Source organism: Macrobrachium nipponense, chromosome 17, assembly GCF_015104395.2.
Source record: "Macrobrachium nipponense isolate FS-2020 chromosome 17, ASM1510439v2, whole genome shotgun sequence".
In the NCBI taxonomy this organism is placed as follows: domain Eukaryota; kingdom Metazoa; phylum Arthropoda; class Malacostraca; order Decapoda; family Palaemonidae; genus Macrobrachium; species Macrobrachium nipponense.
Genome location: NC_087210.1, coordinates 28,460,996 through 28,481,264, shown reverse-complemented (window position 1 = coordinate 28,481,264; position 20,269 = coordinate 28,460,996). Strand labels below are relative to the sequence as shown.

The 20,269-nt window shown below is 43.6% G+C and overlaps 1 protein-coding gene across 1 annotated transcript in view; it reads left to right on the top strand.

Annotated features, from left to right (window-relative positions):
* The window catches only part of LOC135196150 (GATOR complex protein Iml1-like), a gene marked incomplete in the record, with an annotated part of 480,334 nt that overhangs the window by 201,809 nt on the left and 258,256 nt on the right, over positions 1 to 20,269 (top strand). The window contains 1 exon segment of the mRNA XM_064222704.1: positions 2,778 to 2,887. Coding sequence (XP_064078774.1) covers positions 2,778 to 2,887 — 110 coding nt within the window.

The following is a 20,269-nucleotide window of genomic DNA, read 5'->3' as shown; positions in this document are numbered from 1 at the left end:
TATATAATTAACTTAATATTTTTGTCTGGGTCGGCGGGGCTGATATTTTCGTCGATGATCTTATTATTAATTATTATTGTTATTATTATTATTATTTTATTATTAAACAGATAAACAAGACCTGTGTCATATTTCTAGAATCATGTAGGGCTTACCTTAACCCTTAAACGCCGACTGGACGTATTTTACGTCGACATTTTTTGTCTCTCGGGTGCTGACTGGACATATTTTACGTCGACATACAAAAGTTTTTTAAAAAATTCGCGGAAAAAATACTTTTAGGCCTACCAGCCAAAAACTCTTGAATCACGTGCCTTGTGGGGGATGCTGGAAGTTCACGGATCAAGGTGTTGTTTTGTTTACAATCGTTACGCAGCGCGCAAGCGCGAATTTCTTTCTTGCCGCACTAAAAAGTATCTGTGACACATCTCTGAAATTATTTCGTCACTTTGACATAATTTTTTGTACCATTTTAAATTAGCCGTTACATGGAGTATTGTATTTGAAAATGTGCGCAATTTTATGTAGAATACAACAAAAAAATATTTATGACTGTAGCTTTTATCAGTTTTGAGATATTTTCATATAAATAATGATAAGTGCCAAAATTTCAACCTTCGGTCAACGTTTGACTCTACCGAAATGGTCGAAAAAACGCAATTGTAAGCTAAAACTCTTATAATTTAAGTAATATAAATCATTTACCTTAATTTTGCAAACTAATTGGAAGTCTCTAGCCACAATAGTTTCGATTAATGGTGAATTTATGAAAAAACGTTTTCCTTACGTCTGCGCGGTAATCTTCCGAAAAAAAATCATACTGCGATTGTGGTAATGTTTGCACCATTTTAATTAGCCGTTATATAAAGTTTTTATATATGGAAATGTGCGCAATTTTATGCACAATACAACTAAAAACAACCCATGGTTGTAGCTTTTATCAGTTTTGAGATATTTTCATATTAATAACGATAATTGCCAAAATTTCAACCTTCTGTCAACTTTGACTATACCGAAGTGGTCGAAATACGCAATTGTAAGCTAAAACGTTTATATTCCAGTAATATTCAAGCATTTACCTTCATTTTGCAACAAATTGGAAGTCTCTAGCACTATATTTCGAATTATGGTGAATTTATGAAAAAAATAAACATTTTCTTTAAGTCCGCGAGCGTTAAACTCTTCCAAAAAAATCATACGTGCGATTGTGGTAATGTTTGCACCATTTTAAATTAGCCGTTACATAAAGTTTTATATATGAAAATGTGCGCAATTTCATGTAGAATACAACAATAATAAGTTGAAGGTTGTAGCTTTTCCTCATTTTTGAAATATTTGCATATAAATCACAATAAATAGAAAAAAAAACCACATTCAGTCAACTTGACTCTACCGAAATGGTCGAAAAAACGCAATTGTAAGCTAAAAATCTGTACAGTCGTAATATTCAGTCATTTATCTTCATCTTGAACAAATTCAAAGTCTCTAGCAAAATATTTAGATTTATGGTGAATTTAAAAAAAAAATCTTTCCTTCCCTCCGCGCGCGGATTCTCCGCCGCAAATCTCCGAAATGCGTACGTACCATTCTCGGAATATTTGCTCTGTTTCATATTAGGCATTTCATAGAGTTTTATATATGAAAATGTGCGCAATTTTATGTAGAATAAAACGAAAAATATTTGAAGGTTGTAGCTTTTCTTATTTCCGAAATAATTGCATATAAAAGATTATATATAAAAAAATTCAACATTCGGTCAACTTTAACTCGTCATATATGGTCGAAAACTGCAATTGTAAGCTAATACTCTTACAGTATAGTAATATTCAATCATTTGTCTTCATTTTGAAAGAAATTGGAAGTCTCTAGGACAAATATTTAGATTTATGGTGAATTTTTGAAAAAAATATGTTTACGTCCTCGCGTTACGAATTCATGCATTATTTTGTGATAATATTTTCTCTGTGTTGCGCACAGCGCGATTTGAATACAATTATATATGAAATTTCGTTTTTGTGCTTTCATATATCGCATTATTTATATATGATAGTGATAAATTTTTTCATTTCTGATGGTTGCATACTAAACTTCAGCCAATGACAAAAAAAGGAGCCAAAAATGAACTCTTAATCTTGAAAACTAAGCGCGCTGTGATTTAAAAAAATATATATTTTTTCCGCTTCCGCGCTCACTCTGAAACACCTCCGGTACACGGGAGACAATTTTTTTTTTACCGCTTCGGCGTAAGAGGGTTAATATGATCTTGAGGTGAAATTGGAGCAAGGTAAAGTAAAAAAAAAAAAACCATGCAGCTGGGCATGAAGACCACCAGCTGAAGTAGATGAAAGATAAAAGGTGGACAGTGCAGATTGGGCTGAAGGGAAGCTGCAAAGAACCTTAGTGCTGTTTATAGTGGCCTACAAATCATACACAACAAACGGCACCCCAATGAAGTTTTTTTTATTTAGGCTTAGTTATTGCACTTTGAAATGATGATTAGTATCATAAATTATTTATTTTTATATTTGAAAATTGGGATCTGTTCATAAGTGTGTTAAGGGAGTTTGGCCACCAGGTTGAAAGAGATTATAAAATGGATGAAAAGCTAAAATTGGAAACCAGTACAGCTAGAGCCTGTAGCATACCATAAACAATATTACTCATAGGATACACTGTGGATGCAGGGGCTATGGTGTAGGTAAGATAAGTTATATATGTAATTTCAGTAGACTATTAAGTTATATATGTAATTTCAGCAGACTATTTATTGTTTACAGGTCATATGCGTTCTAAAACACAAATAGTACATGAGTGTGATGAACTCTCCCCTTCTCAGTCAATAAAAATTGGTTCCAGTGGTGGGACCTCACCAAATGAACCATCACAGGTAAGCATATGTAATGAAAAAAATTCCTTTGTACAGTGAATATTTTGAGAAAATTCTTACTATTTTATCAAGGCATCATAAGTAAATATTTTATATATGCAACTTACCAAGTATACGTAGTTACATAGCTATAGTTTCTAAAACTGTCGGCAGCTAGAATTTTTGAAATTAGTGGTAGCGCTATTTTGTTTTGGTCAGGTGATATCCCCCTCCCACTATCGGGGGAGTGAGGAACCAACACCATACGAAAATCAGTTGTTTCGACCGGCTGATACTGTTAACACAGTTTCAGTAGTCTGCGGAATTTTTGGAATTCTTTACCGTCGCTCATTGTTGGAGTTATTTAGTGAAGTACTCTTAATATATTGGTAGCTTTTGTTTTCAGTGATTAGCTATTTAGGAATTCAGATTAATAGTTTAAAAAAAATTTTGCACCGAAATTAACTAGTTTTGAATTGGTCTACAAAACGTCAAACACTAGTACATCTGGGATTAGGTATTGTAATAAAGGCTTGAATACTAGGATCGCTAAAGCGATCCACATTCAGTTTGCACAGGTTGTAGGGGACAGACTTGTACGCCAGATCAAACATGTGGAGAATATATTAATTGAGATCTAAGAACTTGGAAGATCTTGACTAGTTACACGAACAAGTTAGAGAGAGATAAAAAGAGGAAAGCGGCTGCTAGAGCTAAAGCTAAAGGCTTAGTTAGTCAGGAATTGTCTAATGATAATTTGCCTCTTTCTGAACCTTCCCCACCACCTGTCATTCCTAGTCCTAATCTTGGCTCTCTCACACCCGCACCCGATGCTGTGGCCAATTTAGAGGCAAGAGCAGATAAAAAATTTTCGATCATGCTTCAAGCAATGGAGAAATTAGGAGCGTCCGTGAAAATCCTAATGGACAAGGTAAGTGGTGAAGTGAGTGCAAGTGCAAGTGTTGTGGAGGACATGGCTGTTTGGCCCGCTGATTCTCCTAGGCAAAGGTCCCTGTCAAACTCCCCAGAACCTGGGAGGAGGCATACTGGTAGCCCAAGGGAGGTCAGTGCGGTCTTCCCACGAGTAGTCGCCCCCTCAGGTGATTCTGTTGACAAATCCCAGATCGCAACAGAGCGCCATTGGAAAGGCGTATCTAAAGAACTACTGCTTTCGTCTAGTCTAGTGCTTCCAGCTCTGGGGAGTCCTCTCCCAGGTGCCAGTGGCGATTCCATGACGAGTCCCGTCCATTGAAAAGGAGGGCTCTAAAGTTGTCCCCCTCTCCAGTCCCCTATAAAAAGGCTAGCCTTTTCCAAAAAGAATAGACTTTGTGTAGTTTTTGGGACTCTCCAGTGAGATTCTCTCAGGATACGGAAGGAGATGGACGTCGTAGTGAGAGGATCCCATCCTCTAAGTCTAAGTCGTCTTCTAGAAGGTCTTCCTTTGGCAGAGTTTTGGAGGTTATGAGTACAGGAAAGAGTCAACTTCCGGAGATGTCATCGGCACCTGTCCGCACCTCTAATGCTGAAGGACAGGTAAGGCTCCCACCAGTCTCTCCTGTAATTCACGAGACTCCTAGGATACAGGTTCAGTGTTCGAAGTATGAGCGCCCATCGACTCAGAGGTTTTCTACGGCTCTGGAACCAACTGTAATTCAAGAGAAGTTGGGGGCAGGCAAGAACCTACCGACTCCCGAGCGCCCATTGGCGCCACAGTTTGCCCGCATACCAGCGCAGCCATTGGCCCCCGAAACTTCCGCAACAGCACTGGAGCAACCTTTGACTCCCGAGCATCCATTGGTGCCCAAGAATACAGTTGCAACCGAGCATCCATTAGCATCCGAACATCCACTAGCACCCAAGTGCCTGCTAGCGCCCGAGCGTCCACTAGTGCTCGAGCGTCCAAGAGCGCCCACTAGCGGCTGAGCGTCTACTAGTGCCCAAGCGTCCATTGGCGCCAGGACGTCCATTGGTGCCCGAGCATCCACAGGTATACATGCAACCAAGTGCACAGATGGACCAGTATGAAGCTCTCAGATAGCCTATGTCATCAGTTTCAACTTTGGTCTTACCAACAAGATCTCAGGTGATGGCTGCCCTTGATCCTTCTTTTTCAACCATCTAGAACAAGTTAGACAGCATTTTGGGCTTTATTCAGTCTGCGGTGCCCCCAATTCAACATATAGAGAACTTATCACCTATTTCTTCAGCTGAAGAAGAAGAGAAAGGAGAAGAGGTGGATAAGGAGTCTTCTCTCACTGCATGCGAAGCCTTGCTGTTTTACTTTGTTGCAAATTTTTTGGATTCGTTCTTGCCAGTGACTCCCATGTTGCCAGTGTCTTCTTGCATGAGGGACAACCAGGAAGACTCCAGGAAATTACCAAAACTAGTACTGTCCTTCTCGGCTCGAAAAGCATTAAAGGAAATTAACCTTTGGCTTGAGGATAAGAGAGATCAAGGCAAAGTTAACTTTAATTTCCCTCCTTGTCTTTCAACAAGAAGACATTTATGTTACGAAACCAGAGAAGCTATCTATTTGGGTGTGTCTGCCTCCGCCCAGGGAGACTTCTACGCTGTTATTGACTCGGCGAAAAGATTGGCTTTCAATTCAGCCAAGATCATGTTTACAGCTTCAGAATTAGATCACCTAATTAAGAATATCTTTAGGGTATTTGAAGTTATAAGTTTTCTGGACTGGACAGTAGGAGCCTTGGGACGTAAACTTGAGAGTTATTCCTTGTTGGGTGAGGAAGCCTTTGCAGACATTTTGGGAGTGATCTGTTTAGATAAGGGTATTAGAGACGGATCCTCGAACTAGCCTCTCTCTTCAATTTAGGCATCCTAAAGAAGAGAGAACTTTGGTGTTCTTTTACATCTAAAGGAGTTTTTGGTACTCAAAAGTCTGCCTTACTGTATTTGTTTCCAGATGAGACAGTAGTGCTAGTTGCCTCCGAATTGCAAAAGAAAGCAACACAGGATCTTCTCTTGCAATCCACTAAATGTACTAGAGAAAATATTCCCAGTGTACGTCCCTCACCAGCCAGCCAAGGACAAGCCTTTCGGGGCAGGGGTTTCGGTAGATATTTCCCAAGATCAAGGGGTAGAGCACGTTTCACCCTTAGATCTATTAAAGAATCCACAACTAACCCCTCGACCAAGAAGTAATGTATCAGTCCTTCGTGCACCAGTAGGAGTGAGACTGTCAGTTTTGGGAAGAATGGAAAGCAAGAGGGGCGGAACCTTGGTTTGTAAAGGTTTTAAGAGAAGGATACGATATTCTGTTCAAGAGAAAGCCACCATCATCAGGCTCTCCGATAGCTTTGAGAACTTACTCAGAACATTCAAAGAAATTCATCGCCCTTTCGGTAGAGGGTTCGTCCCTCTTGCAAAAGAAAGCAATAGAGTTAGTAGAAGAGGCACTAACCCCAGGTTTTTACAATCGTCTGTTCGTTTTCCCCAAGTCATCAGGGGGATGGAGACCCGTATTGGATGTAAGCACTCTGAACCAATATGTGGAGAAGACAAAGTTCAAGATGGAAACTAATCAGTCTGTTCTCTCATCAATCTGTCAGGGGGATTGGATGATCTCAATCGATATGGAGGACGCATATTTTCACATTCCAATACACCAAAACTCAAAGAGTTTTCTGCGTTTTGTCTTCAGGAACAAAATATACCAGTTCAGAGCGCTGTGTTTCGGGCTTTCAACTGCCCCACAAGTGCTCACCCAAGTGCTAGCTCCCATTGCGAAATGGTTACATCTAGCTGGGATAAGGATATCCCTTTATTTGGACGATTGGCTTCTCTGGTCACAAACAAAGGAGAGGTGCACGAGGACCTTCAGAAAACCCTGACTTTAGTTCAGGAATTAGGACTATTAATAAACAGGCAAAAGTTGCAGTGACTCCCCTGTCAGGAACTAGTCTATTTTGGGGATGAGGATAAACTCAGTGAGTTTTCAGGCTTTTCTATCCCCACAAAGAGTCGAGTCGTGCCTACAGAAGGTAGAGAAATTTCTAGTTGTTCCGATACGTAATACAAACCATCGGTCCTTTAACAATAGGAATGTAACTTGCGGCAGTTGGAACTGGTCGTAAGCTTCTAACAAGGGAGTTCGGTAGTTAACTGCTCGTCCGACAGTCAGCACACCGCGCGACTGGGAGGTGAAGAATCACTTTGCTTTCGGCCGCGCTGGGTGACAGACGTGTTCTCCACTTCTCTCTGCCCGCCATCGTCTCATGCTTCGTACTTCAAACTTTGGTTTGCCTTCTCTTGCTAGTGTATTTGTGTGAAAATCCTGTAAATACTTGTGACTTTGTATTTTCATTTAATTATGGATTCTCGTGAGCAGAAGAGTTCCCCACACCCCCCAACAGCCGCAGATGCCCTGGTGTGGAGGGCCATAAGTGTGGGGCCTTCCGCTCCTTTCCTGAAGTTGGCCCTCATGATTTATGTGCTCGGGGTCGGGGGCACGAATGCTCTCGCACCAAACCCTGTGATATTTTTTGTGTGGTCAGAGGAGCAGTGGGCGCGATTTGAGGGGAGGAGGAAGCGACGTAAGCCTTCCAGGGAGTCAATGGAAAGTTTTCTGGCTACTCCCCTGGTCTCAGACACATCGTCTTCTTTCCTCCCTCCATCTCAACTCCCGCGTATGGCTCCTTCCCCTTTTGGGGGGGGGTTTCTCGCTCCTCCTCTTCGCCCGATCCGTCGAGCATGGAGGAGGGGGCAAGATACCGCGACATTCAGTTGTACTCGGGGTCTTCCGTTTCGTTTAGGGTGGGACTTGTCCCCCCCAGGCAAGGGGGAACCCCCCCACTAACCCGACCTTTGCTCCCTCAGGTGTGCCTGCCGCGGGTGACGACCTCGGCCAGGTTTGGTTCTCGCTGGGTCTCCAGGGAACACCGAGTGTTCGGGGGCTGCTGCATCACCTGGCGAGTGGCTCTGCTCCGGTAACACACGGCCCGGTAACCACCACTACCACCACCGACTCAACCCCCTCTCACCTGGTGTACACTCAACATGTAACCATGGTAACACCGTCAGCTGCTGTCCAGGCACCGCTTCCAGGTATTCCGAGGAGGGTCGTGACTCCGCCGCCCAGGTTCGCCGCTCTCGCCTCAGCCCCTGACTTCCGGTGCCACAAGAGCTCGCCCTTGGACCTGCCGCCAGTACCCAGGGTGTCGCTGGCCGCTGTCCCGCCTCCTGCCGTTCCTGCCGTACCTGCCGTACCTGGACCAACCCCTGCCGACGTCGTTCCTGCCCGTGGTGTTGCTGCTCCAGTCGCGGGTCCTTCCGGACAGGTGCAGCCTCGAGCTACTGTGGCCAAGCCCAAGAGTTTGGTTAGCGCTTCCTCTGCGGCCAAGACAATCGCATCATCGAAGCCCAGAGGAAAGACTCTGTCTTCAACTTCTTCATGGAGTGACCGTCACCAGCCCTCCTCCCAGCCCTCCTTCTCACGAGGGGGAGCGGGGAAGAAGAAGTCGAAGAGAGGTGGGAAACGCTAGGGACGGTGTTCCCCTCACCTGCTGCTGAAAGGTGGGGGGGGGGTGCCTGGCGAGCCATTGGGTAACATGGCAGCACTACGGAGTGGAGAGCTGGATAGTAGATGTCCTTCTGGAGGGGTATCTACTACCCTTCGAATCTCGGCCACCCCTCACCTCCAACCCGGTCCACCTTCAGACTTACGTTTCCGGATTATCCAAGGATGTAGTACTTCGGCAGGAAGGAAGTCCAAGTCATGCTGAGCAAAGGAGCTGTGGAGATCGTCAGGGATCGGTCACCGGGCTTCTACAGCTGTCTTTTCCTGGTGGAGAAGTCTTCGGGGGCTGGCGCCCGGTGATAGATCTCTCTCCCCTGAACCGATTCGTTCGCCAGTCTCGGTTCACAATGGAGATGGCACGCTCCATGCTCGACTCCATCAGGGAGAATGACTTCATGCTTTCGGCAGACTTGAAGGACGTGTATTTCCAGATACCCGTTCATCAATCCTCCAGGAAGTACCTCCGCTTCATCCTCAATGGGACGGTGTACCAATTCAGGGCACTTTGCTTCGGTCTCTCAGCCGCCCAACAGGTGTTCACGCGAGTGTTCACTCTGGTGTCTGCTTGGGCCCACTCGTCAGGGATACGTCTTTTGAGGTATCTCAACGACTGGTTAGTCCTGGCGAGTTCCCGCTCGCAGTTGCTATGGGACAGGGATCGACTCCTCGAGTTCTGCCGCAATCTGGGGATTGTGGGAAACTTCGAGAAGTCAGATCTCGAGCCCAAGCAGAGGATGAAGTACCTGGGTATGCTGATTGATACGGTAGCAGGGCGAGTCTTCCCCGCAGACTCGCGGATCAGCAGATACAGGGAGGCAGCCAACCAGTTCCTGTCTCGGCAGGAACAACCAGCTCAGCAGTGGCAGGTCGTGATCGGCCACCTGTCATCACTCGAGAAGTTATTCCCTCACGGGCGTCTTCACCTGCGGTCTCTCCAGTGGAGACTAAAGGAGAGTTGGTCACAGGCAAGAGACCTGCCGTACTTCCCCGTGTCCCTTACGGAGGAGGTGAGGCAGGACCTAGCCTGGTGGCTGGACGACAGGAACCTCGTAAGAGGAGTGCCGCACTCCCCCCACCGGAGATGTTGCTGTTTTCAGACGCGTCAACCGAGGGATGGGGCGCACACCTGGAGAAGTTGCTGACTGCAGGAGTGTGGGATCATCATGACAAGCACCTTCACATCAACGTACTGGAGCTCAAGGCAGCGTTCCTCGTTCTCCAAGAGTTCCAGGACCGTCTGATGGGACACTCAGTGGTGTTGATGTGCGACAACACCACAGTAGTGGCATACGTCAACAAACAGGGCCTAGTATCCCTCCTGTTGCACCAGTTGATGTTGCAGGTGCACGAGTGGGGCGTGGCTCACTCAGTAGAGCTGTCAGCTCGCTACATTCCAGGCAAGAGGAATGTAGTAGCAGACAAGCTCAGCTGTCAGGATCAGGTGATAGGGACCGAATGGTCCTTACACCCAAACGTGGCGGAAAGTCTCTTCACCCTGTGGGGGCGTCCAATCGGGACAACAGGAAACTTCAGGTTTTCTTCTTGGCTGTGCCAGACCCATGGGCAGCTGCAGAGGACGCTCTTCAACACCTGTGGGACAACCTCTTCTTCTTCGCCTTTCCCCCGTTCTGTCTGATTCGCAAGGTGATCAGCAGACCGCTGGTCACCCCGAATCTCCGGATGATCCTGGTGGCTCCCAAATGACCTCAGGCCATTTGGTATCCAGACCTGCTGGCTCTGCTTGCGGAAGCACCGAGAGAGATTCCCCCTTGGCACAACCTTTTCGTCCAGCCACACATGGAACGGTACCATGAGTCAGTCCAGTCCCTTAGTCTTCATGGCTGGTTGTTATCCACCATCTCTTGCGAGCGAGAGGCTTTTCTCGCCGAGCAGCAACAGAGATGGCTGGGTATATCAGACAGTCCTCTGCAGCTGTGTACCAGGGAAAGTGGGCCGTCTTCTGTGGTTGGTGTCGTAGACGGGGTCTATCTCCTCTCAGAGCCACTCTTCAGCAGGTAGCGGATTTCCTAGTTTTTCTTCGCTGAGAGAAGCTCCTCTCCGTCCCCACAGTCAAAGGATACAGGGCCGCCTTGGCCCTAGTCCTGAAACTGAGGGGAATGGATATCTCGAACTCGTTGGAGATCTCCCTTCTCATGAGGAGCTTTGAGAGGTCTTGCCCACCCAGGGAACTGAGGCCCCCGGGATGGGATGTGACTTTCGTCTTTAGGAGTCTGACTCGAAGTCCCTTCGAGCCACTCCGAGAGTCGTCAGACAGGGATCTGACCCTCAAGACCCTCTTCTTGCTGGCCCTGGCATCGGCGAAGAGAGTAGGGGAACTTCGTTGTCTTTCCTTCGACGTCAAGCATACCAGGGGATGGGGATCTGTGACGCTCGATTTCGTCCCGAACTTTGTAGAGAAGACACAGAATCCTTATGTCCCTGACGACCGGTTCGAGTCATTCCCGATCGCCTCCCTATTGGACTTCACTGACAACGATGCGGATGAGATGCTGCTTTGTCCTGTGAGGGGGCTACAGCGCTATCTGAAGAGAACTCGACACCTCAGGCCTGAGTGTCGACGCCTCTTCGTTAGCACGGGGTGACCAAGAAAGAAGTATCCAAGAACACTCTTTCTTTCTGGCTGCGTGAGGTGATCAGGAGGGCGTACGAAGCTGATGGTAGCGACGACATCCGTACCCTTCGTCTGAGAGCCCACGAAGTCAGAGGCATTGGTCCTTCCCTTGCGTTCCGCAAGAACTTCTCTGTGGCGCAGGTCTTGAAGACGGGGGTCTGGACCAACCAGACCACCTTCACCTCCTTCTACCTTCGGGATATTGCCCACAGGTCCTTGGACACTTTTTCCGTGGGACCCTTGGTAGCTGCTCAACAGATTGTGTAGCTTACCCAGCACCCGAGCGGACAGAACATCATCGCATCCTTGTGTGACTGCATGAATGGATGAGTGAATGAGAGTGTGACTGGCTTCTCTTCCCCATCTTTTTCTCCCCCTCTACATGTGGGCAGAGGGACGCAGTCGTCATTACGCTGGAACAGGAGACCAATGCAGGTAAGCTACTCTACCGAGCCCCATCCTATCCCTTTCATTAGGGATAGGAGCAATTATCCACCACTTCCCCCAACAAGGGGGGGAGAGTGGAAGCCAACAAGAGACAAACCCATGACTTCATATTGCCTCTTGCAATAGGAACAAGTTCTTGCTAGCTAGTTTTAAGAGGTACGCTGGCCTCCTTCTTATTACTTGGGTGCAGAGGTCTGACCATTGATCCTGTGGTACATACCCCGATCATTGGGCAGAGGCTAGGATCCCTCCCTCTGCTCTTACGACCAGGGAGGGAACCAAGGTTGGACGAACACCAGTTTGTTCATTGACTCAGATTCCACCCACCAAGAAGTGAGTCTTCATATTGTTTAAGGACCGATGGTTTGTATTACGTTTCGGAACAAATAACAATTTGTCGAAAATTGTATTTTTCCTAACTATACAAACCTGAGGTCCTTTACACACAGTCCCACCTCATGCCACCCCTCACTGTTTTTCCTGGGCCTAAAGTAAAGTGATTCTTCACCTCCCAGTCGCGCGGTGCGCTGACTGTCGGACAAGCAGTTAACTACCGAACTCCCTTGTTCGAAGCTTACGGCCAGTTCCAGCTGCCATAAGTTACATTCCTATTGTTAAAGGACCTCAGGTTTGTATAGTTAGGAATAATACAATTTTCGACAAATTGTTATTTCTTCAGGAATTCTCTGCAAAGGAATGGATGAGTCTTGGGCACACTGTCCTTAATAGAACAGTTCGTGACACTAAGGAGACTGCATATGAGGAACCTACAGTTCTTCCTCTGTGCAAACTGGAGCAGAAAGAAGTTTCCGGACTCTTTTATGTATCGTATCACACAAGAAATAAAGGAGGACCTGCAATGGTGGAAGTTAAGAGACAGACTTGTAGAAGGGAGATCTGTCCTCCACTGAACCCCAACCTAGTGTTCTTTTCAGACACATCAGATCAAGGTTGGGGAACGATTTTGGGGGAAAAGGAAGTATTAGGCATTTGGAATCCACAACAAAAACAGTGGCATATAAATTGGAAGGAACTGACCGCCATCCACTGGGGATTGTTGAAGTTTACGGACGAAGTTTGCAACAAAGTTTAGTGGCGATACATTCGAACAGTACGATAGTGCTCTCGTACATATGGAAATAAGGAGGGACACACTCGTTTTCTCTTTGCGAAACGGCAGGAAGCCTACTGTTATGGGCAAATTGGAATCATACCACATTAATAACAAGGTTTGTTCAGGGAAAATTCAATGTACTCGTGGACGAACTAAGCCGCAGGAGGCAAGTACTTCACACGAAATGGATGATGAACCCAGTGGTATGCCTTGAATTGTAGAAACTCTGTGGAAAACCTATGATAGATCTGTTTGCCACAACAAGAAACCATCGTCTTCCCCTTTACTGTTCACCAGCCCTAGACCCGAAATCATGGGCGACGGATGTGATGCTTTTGGACTGGTCGAACAAGGACTTGTATGCCTTTCCTCCATTCAAGATGGTGAGAGAAGTCTGCAACAAATTCGGAACACATCACAACGTTTCGATGACTCTCATTGCTCCATTCTGGCCAGCCCAGGAATGGTTCCCAGATCTGTTAGACCTACTGGTGGATTGGCCAAGGTTACTTCCTCAGATAACAGACCTACTCAGGCAACCCCACTTCAGAAGGTTCCATCAAGGACTGTCCACTTTGTCCCTAAACACTTACAGACTGTCTGACAAATCTTACGAGCGAAGGGGTTTTCAAGACAAGCGGCAAGAGCTATCGCTCAGTGCAGAAGGGAATCCTCAAGTAAAGTCTACCAAGCAAAGTGGACTGTGTTTAGAACCTGGTGTAAAGAACATAATGTTTCATCTTTTAAGACAGCAATAGCAGAATAGCAGATTTTCTATTATATCTGAGAACAGATAGGAATCTGTCTACCATGACTATCAAAGGTTAGAGGCAATGTTGGGGTCTGTTTTCAATCACAGAGGATTGGAAGTATCGACGAATAGATTTCTTGCAGATCTCATTAAATCCTTTGATATAGAAAAACCCAAAGGTTCGAAGATATCTTAGAACCTAGATGTAGTACTTAAATGGCTGTCAGAACTCCGTGTGAGCCGTTGCAAAGAGCATCATAGAGAGATTTGATGAGAAAGACCCTCTTCCTAGTAGCCCTGTCTGCAGCTAAAAGGGTGAGTGAAATAAATGCCATGGACAAGAGAATAAGATTTGCACAGGGTAATGCGGTTTGCGCATTAACCTTGGGGTTTTTAGCAAAAAACAAGATTCCGTCCAAACTGTGGCATCGTTCTTTCAGTGTCATAAATCTCACGGACTTAGTAGGACCGGAAGAAGAAAAGAGGTTACTCTGCCCTGTCAGAGCTCTGAAATTTTTACAAAGGACAGAGAAAATTAGGGCCCCGTCCGATCGTTTATGGTGTTCGGTAAGGAATCCTGCATGCCTGATGTCTAAAAACACCCTGGCGTTCTTCTTACGTAGTATAATTGTAGATGCTCATTCACAAGTGAAAGAAACTGATCTTAATAAACTTAAAGTGAAAGCTCACAAGGTGAGAGCAGTGACAACATCTCTCTCGTTTAAACACAATCTCTCTTTGGACTCGATTATACAAACAACGTATTGGAAATGTAAATCAGTGTTCGCCTCGCATTTCTTGCGTGATATTGAGTGTGTGAAAATTGCAGTACCTTGGGTCCATATTTAGCGGCTGGCACAGCATTGGGTAAGGGTGTGTAGGAAGTCATACCTTCCTAGCCTATCTCTCTGCCTTGAATAAGGTTGTTAAGTATTTTAGGGGAGCGTGGAGGTACTATGAATATACTAGGAGTACCCTTCAGTCAAGTGTATAGTCAGGTATGAATATTATGGTTATGGTGAAGGTGATATGTTTTTACTCTGGTAACAAGGTGTTATATGGTACTGTGCTGTGGGCAAGGGCATCCTTTGGTTGACCGTGCTAGCCACGGACATTCCTTAGCTGCATGGGTCCCACTTTTTAGAGGACGAGTCATGGCTATACCGCCACGTCCCTATGAGTTAAGACAAGTGACTTCCAGAGGCAGTAATCAACTGTTCAGCTCTCTTAACAGGTAAGGAACCAACAAGCATTTGCATGGATGCTAGCACTAAGTACATATTTTATATTTATTGAATTTTAAAAGATATGTGCATATCCATGGATCCCACCTTCTACAATGTGGGATTCAGCTATGCAACTATACTTGGTAAGTTGCATACATAAAAGTGACATTTTTATATTAAAATAAGATTTTATGTATACTTACCAAGTACAGTAGAGCCTCGGATCTTGACGCTAATCCGTTCCAGAAGGAGCGTCGAAATTTGATTATTTTGAGATGTGAATCAAGTTTTCCCATAAGAAATATCTGAAAATGGATTAATCCGTTCCTGACCACCAGTTATTACCCTAACCTTGCCTTTTTATACAATTCATTACATGTAAATTACAACTAAATAAGAGTTAAATAATGGTCATATTAAACGTATATTTATAATTTTAAATGTATAATGTACAGTATAAAAGAGAACTGGCCTACGTCCAACCGATTGTTGACCGAGCGCCATAGGCTACCTAGGTAACTACTAGTAAGTAGAATGTAGTGAAGTGGGTGAGCATAAAACGTGTTGCTAACATAATAAAACATTGAAAAGCAGGTTTAATTATTACAGTAAATTAATAAACTATTAAAATTAATCCTAATATATATCAAACCATATCGTTGCTATAAGCCTAGAAACGTTTACATTTGGTATTAATTTTTGGTAAACCTTATACGGAGTCAACTGTAATACTGTATACAAAATCACTTTAAAATGATCTCTCAGTAAATATTATGATACTAACAGTTTTGTTTTCAAAAATATCCTTATACAAAAGGTGCGTCTTCTACGACAGCAAATTTTTGTCAAATATCAGGGCTGGTTTCAAGTTTATTGGACTTTGAAAATAATTATGGTACATGGTACTTATATACGGATGTACATAAAAGTAAAAGAATCTTCTTAATTTCTATAATTATTACATATACCATTATGTACCTGCATCTCATGAGTTTAATATCCGGCTAACCTCTTCTTTACGAGGACGCTTACAAACCAAGCATACAGATTGCATTCGTTACCGCGCACACGGTAAACTGGTGTCACTACCAAATCTCATACGTAAACATTGACGTATTTTTACAGTAGACATGAAAGAATTGTCTTAATTTATATAACTATTATGTATACCATAGCGGCTTCTCTGATTTAAGCTAAGGCTAACCTCCTCTTTACCAGCAAACTTATCAAAGCTTAAAGATTGCGTTCGCTGCCGAACAGCACACGTTACGTATGTAACAGTGGTTTCACTACCAAATCTCATATGTAAACATTGATGTATTTTTACGATAGACATTAAAGAATTGTCTTAATTTATATAACTACTACGTATACCATAGCAGCTTCTCTGATTTAAGCTAAGGCTAATCTCCTCTTTACCAGCAAGCTTAACAAAGCTTAAAGATTGCGTTCGCTGCCAAACAGCACACGTTATGTATGTAACAGTGGTTTCACTACCAAATCTCATATATAAACATTGACGTATTTTTACAGTAGACATAAAAGAATCGTCTTAATTTATATAACTACTACGTATACCACAGCGGCTTCTCTGATTTAAGCTAAAGGCCTGTCCACATGAGCGGGCCTGATCGGTGTGGTCCGGGGCTGACGGGCAAATTTTGGTGGACTTACCCGTGAATGTTGTCCACATAGATGAGGCGATGGAGAGGTGGGTGTGCCTGATGATGCCAGTAGTGTGTTCAGTGCAGTACGATAAACATAGTGCCTACCGCAAAGAAGAAGATGGTGTAGCATGATAATTGCTTTGTGTGTGATGAAAAAGAAGAGAATATGGTGCAAAGAATGGCTCAGTAAAAGAAATGTATATGGTTAACGTACGTCTGCCAGGGTCGAAGTTCAAGCCATTGGGCACCACCATGGTGATTTGCTACGACCCATCGGGCAATTTGACGGTTTGCCCGTCAAGTGTGCCCGTTAGAGGGGAAGTCCATCGATCAGGCCCGATCGTGTGGACAGGCCTTTAGGCTAACCTCCTCTTTACCAGCAAGCTTAACAATTAAAGCTTAAAGATTGCGTTCCTTGCCGAATAAACATTGATGTATTTTTACAGCAGACATAAAAGAATCTACTTAATTTCTATACTTACTATGTATACCATAGCAGCTTCTGAGTTAAGCTAAGGCTAACCTCTTCTTTACCGGCAAGCTTTAAAAGCTTATATTGCGTTGCTACCGAACCGCACGTTACGTATGTAACAATGGTTTCACTACCAAATCTTACGTAAACATTGACGTATTACAGTAGACATAAAATAATCGTCTTAATTTCTTAATTACTAGTATGATTTAAGCTATGGCTAACCTCTTCTTGTTGTCCACACGGGGTGAGGCGATGGAGAGGTGGGCGTGCCCGACGATGCCAGTAGTGTGTTCAGTGCGGTACAATAAACATGGTGCCTACTGCAAAGAAGAAGATATTGTGTAGCATGATAATTGCTTTGTGTGTGATGAAAAAGAAGAAAAAGAAGAGAATATGGTGCAAAGAATGGCTCGGTAAAAGAAATGTATATGGTTAACGTACGTCTGCCAGGGTCGAAGCTCAAGCCATTGGGCACCACCATGGTGATTTTGCTACAAGACCCATCGGGCAATTTGACAGTTTACCCGTCAAGTGTGCCCGTTAGAGGGGAGGTCCGCTGATCAGGGCCGGTTGTGTGGACAGGCCTTTAGTTGGGTTCAAACTTAGCAATTAACTCATTTGTTAGTGCTGCTTTTTAGCAATCAACTCATTTGTTAGTGCTGCTTTTGAGGCAATTTCACTATGAAGATACATATATTCACTATAGCTGTGTATGAAATTGAGGAATTTTCTGCATTTTATTTAAAATTTTAGTGAAAATACCTTCTAAAATTGTACTAGAACCCTAAGTATGATAGAATTTATGCTAAGCTCCAATTCTTGGGTCAAATTATGCTAAAAAAAACATGAAATTGTGCTACATTTGGTAACCCTGGATGACGCTAACTAGTGGTGGCTGGCGGAAACAGTTTTGTTTACAAACATCATGTGGTATGCGGTCGGAATCCGGTTTTTTGTTTGAACACAGATACAAAGTTTATTGGAAATTTAGTGGCAAAATCCGATTATGTCGACCTCTAATACAGCTGTGAGCCGGGGCTCTACTGTAGTTACATGATCAAAGCCTGCCCTCCATCCCTCACATGGATAATAGGGCATAAACAACTGATTTTCATATGGTGTTGGTTCCTCACTCCCCCGATAGTGGGCGGGGAGTATCACCTGACCAAAACAAACTAGCGCTACCGCGAATTTCAAAAATTCTAGCTGCCAACGGTTTTAGAAACTATAGCTATGTAACTACTTGCTAAGTATACCTAACATCTTATTTTATCATAAAAATGTAATTTTTCATCCAGTGAGCATTTCACACAGTTTCATTAGAGAAAACAATGCAAGTGCTTTCTAAGTTAGTTTTATTTTTATATAATTAATGACTTGCAAAATAGTTTAGTTTACTCCTAGATTTTTTAGGGAAGAATGTTAAAGCTTGTTTTACCAGTAAAGTGTCATCTTATAGCATTGTTTATGAGTAATGTATGATACATCAAAATGTCAAGAACTGGCAGAAGGCAGACTTATGAAAAGATTCCATGATTGGAGATAAGATTTAAGGGCTCTCACAAAATACAGAAAACTGTCCTCTTTAGTAGGTAATGCAGGGCAATAATAGCAAAGGGACCAAAAAGAGAAGAAACCCTTTTAGATGACTGAGTCTTAGGTCAAGCTCTGGGGAAAATGAGCTACCAACCAAAGGGCAGTGACTGAAAGGGCACGGAGCTAACTGACATGCTTAGAAAAGGCCAAAGCTGCCAAGAAAACAGTTTTGAGGATTAAATTTATAAGTTAAATATCTGACAGGTTTGTAGTGCTATGCAGCAGCAAAGTCAAATTCCAGCTTGGAGATTTTACCCAAGAATGAGAAATTGCTTTACTGAAGTGAGAAAAAATGGCAGAAATACTCATGCTATTCCTTAAGTGAAAGCCATTGTGTTATTTCATAAGTTAAAGCCATCCTGAATAAAGACTAAAGACAGGTCAGAATGATTACTCTTGAAAACCAAGAGAATTTCTTGACAATCATCAGATAACCTTAACAAGTCCATAAGCAAGAATACTGGCTTCAAGATGAACTTTGTCATTGCTATAAGCCACAAATCTAGTTCACATTCCTCAATATGGAATTGTGATTAAGGATCTACCGGGAATAGCAATGGTGTTTGCAGTAACCTCCAAAAAGCATTGCTCTCTCTGATTCACTTAATGACCCTCACATGATAAGATGCAGTATTTGAGGATATGAATGAAACCTCAGAGTGGAGCAGCTTCAGATGATGCCTCAGAAGGCCCAGGAGCCGCTTTAGCTAAGATCAAAAGGGAGTGATGAGGGTTATATAAGATTTAGCCTTGACCTCTACTTTTCTAGCACCTGTCTTAATAGACTAAAAGGTATGAGTGCAGAACCTTCCAGACTATGCCATGCCTGGAGCATTGGCCAAGTTGCTGGGTTCAGCTGAAGACAATATTACAGAAGAGATCGGGTGTCAACAGTGGCAAATTGATCCAAAAAGGGGTTCTCTGAATCCGCTACAGTCTTGCAGATGTCTAAGTGGAAGGACCTCTTGATAGAATTCCTTAGTGTTTCTGATTGACAACATTTGCTGCTACATTGAGGACTCCCAGAATGAATCAAGGCATGACAGTGACATTGCATCTTGCCAACCAAGCAAAGATGTTCATGACTAGGAGAAAAAGCAACTTTGACTGTGCTCCACTCTGCTTCAGCAGGGTAGCAATGGCTCCTTTGCTGTGACCTGAAAATTTGGTTGTGAATGGTTGCAGGTTAAGAAGAACCACCTCAGACCTTGATGTGCATTGTGCAAGTAACTCACTTCTTTGCCTAGACACCCTGAACCTTAAGCACCCCGTACACGATCAGTATTATTTACACAATATATTGACTCAGTTTTATTGTGCAATATGTGTCTTTCCCTTCCTCGCTCCATAGTATTGCTCAATATCATCAGTTGAGTGAAGGATTTCAGAGTGACATCATGATGGACACTGCTGTTGTTTTGATCAGAATTGCAATAGCCTGCTGCCCATTTCTTGTATACTCAGGGTATTTTTCATTAGTATGTATACTTTTTCAACAAGACTTGATGTGCACTGTGTTTATTTTGTCTGTCACTGTATTCTTTACTTTTAACCTGTCACAGTACAGGTAGATCCCTGTACATTTGTATAATTTCCAGTAGGAATTGTCAATCATCCTTCTTGCCAGTCATGTTAACTGTATGAGGGCAGGGAGCACACTGACAGTTTATTGTGCAAATTGACCCTCACACTACTAAATATATTCTGATTAGCAATTGTGTTGTGACCTACAACTAAGCCCTGCAAGACACATGATAAGATTGGATCTTGCATAGTCTGATGAGAGATTTCCTTTTCCGTTATAGGAAATGACAAATTATTAATCATCAAAATATGAGATTCATGGTTTCTCAGAGCTTCTTCAACTGGAAGTCGAGATAAGGCATCAGCATTACCTATCTTAGTAGTATAGTAGAAATATACTGTAGGTCATATGAATACGTATACTGCTAATATCAC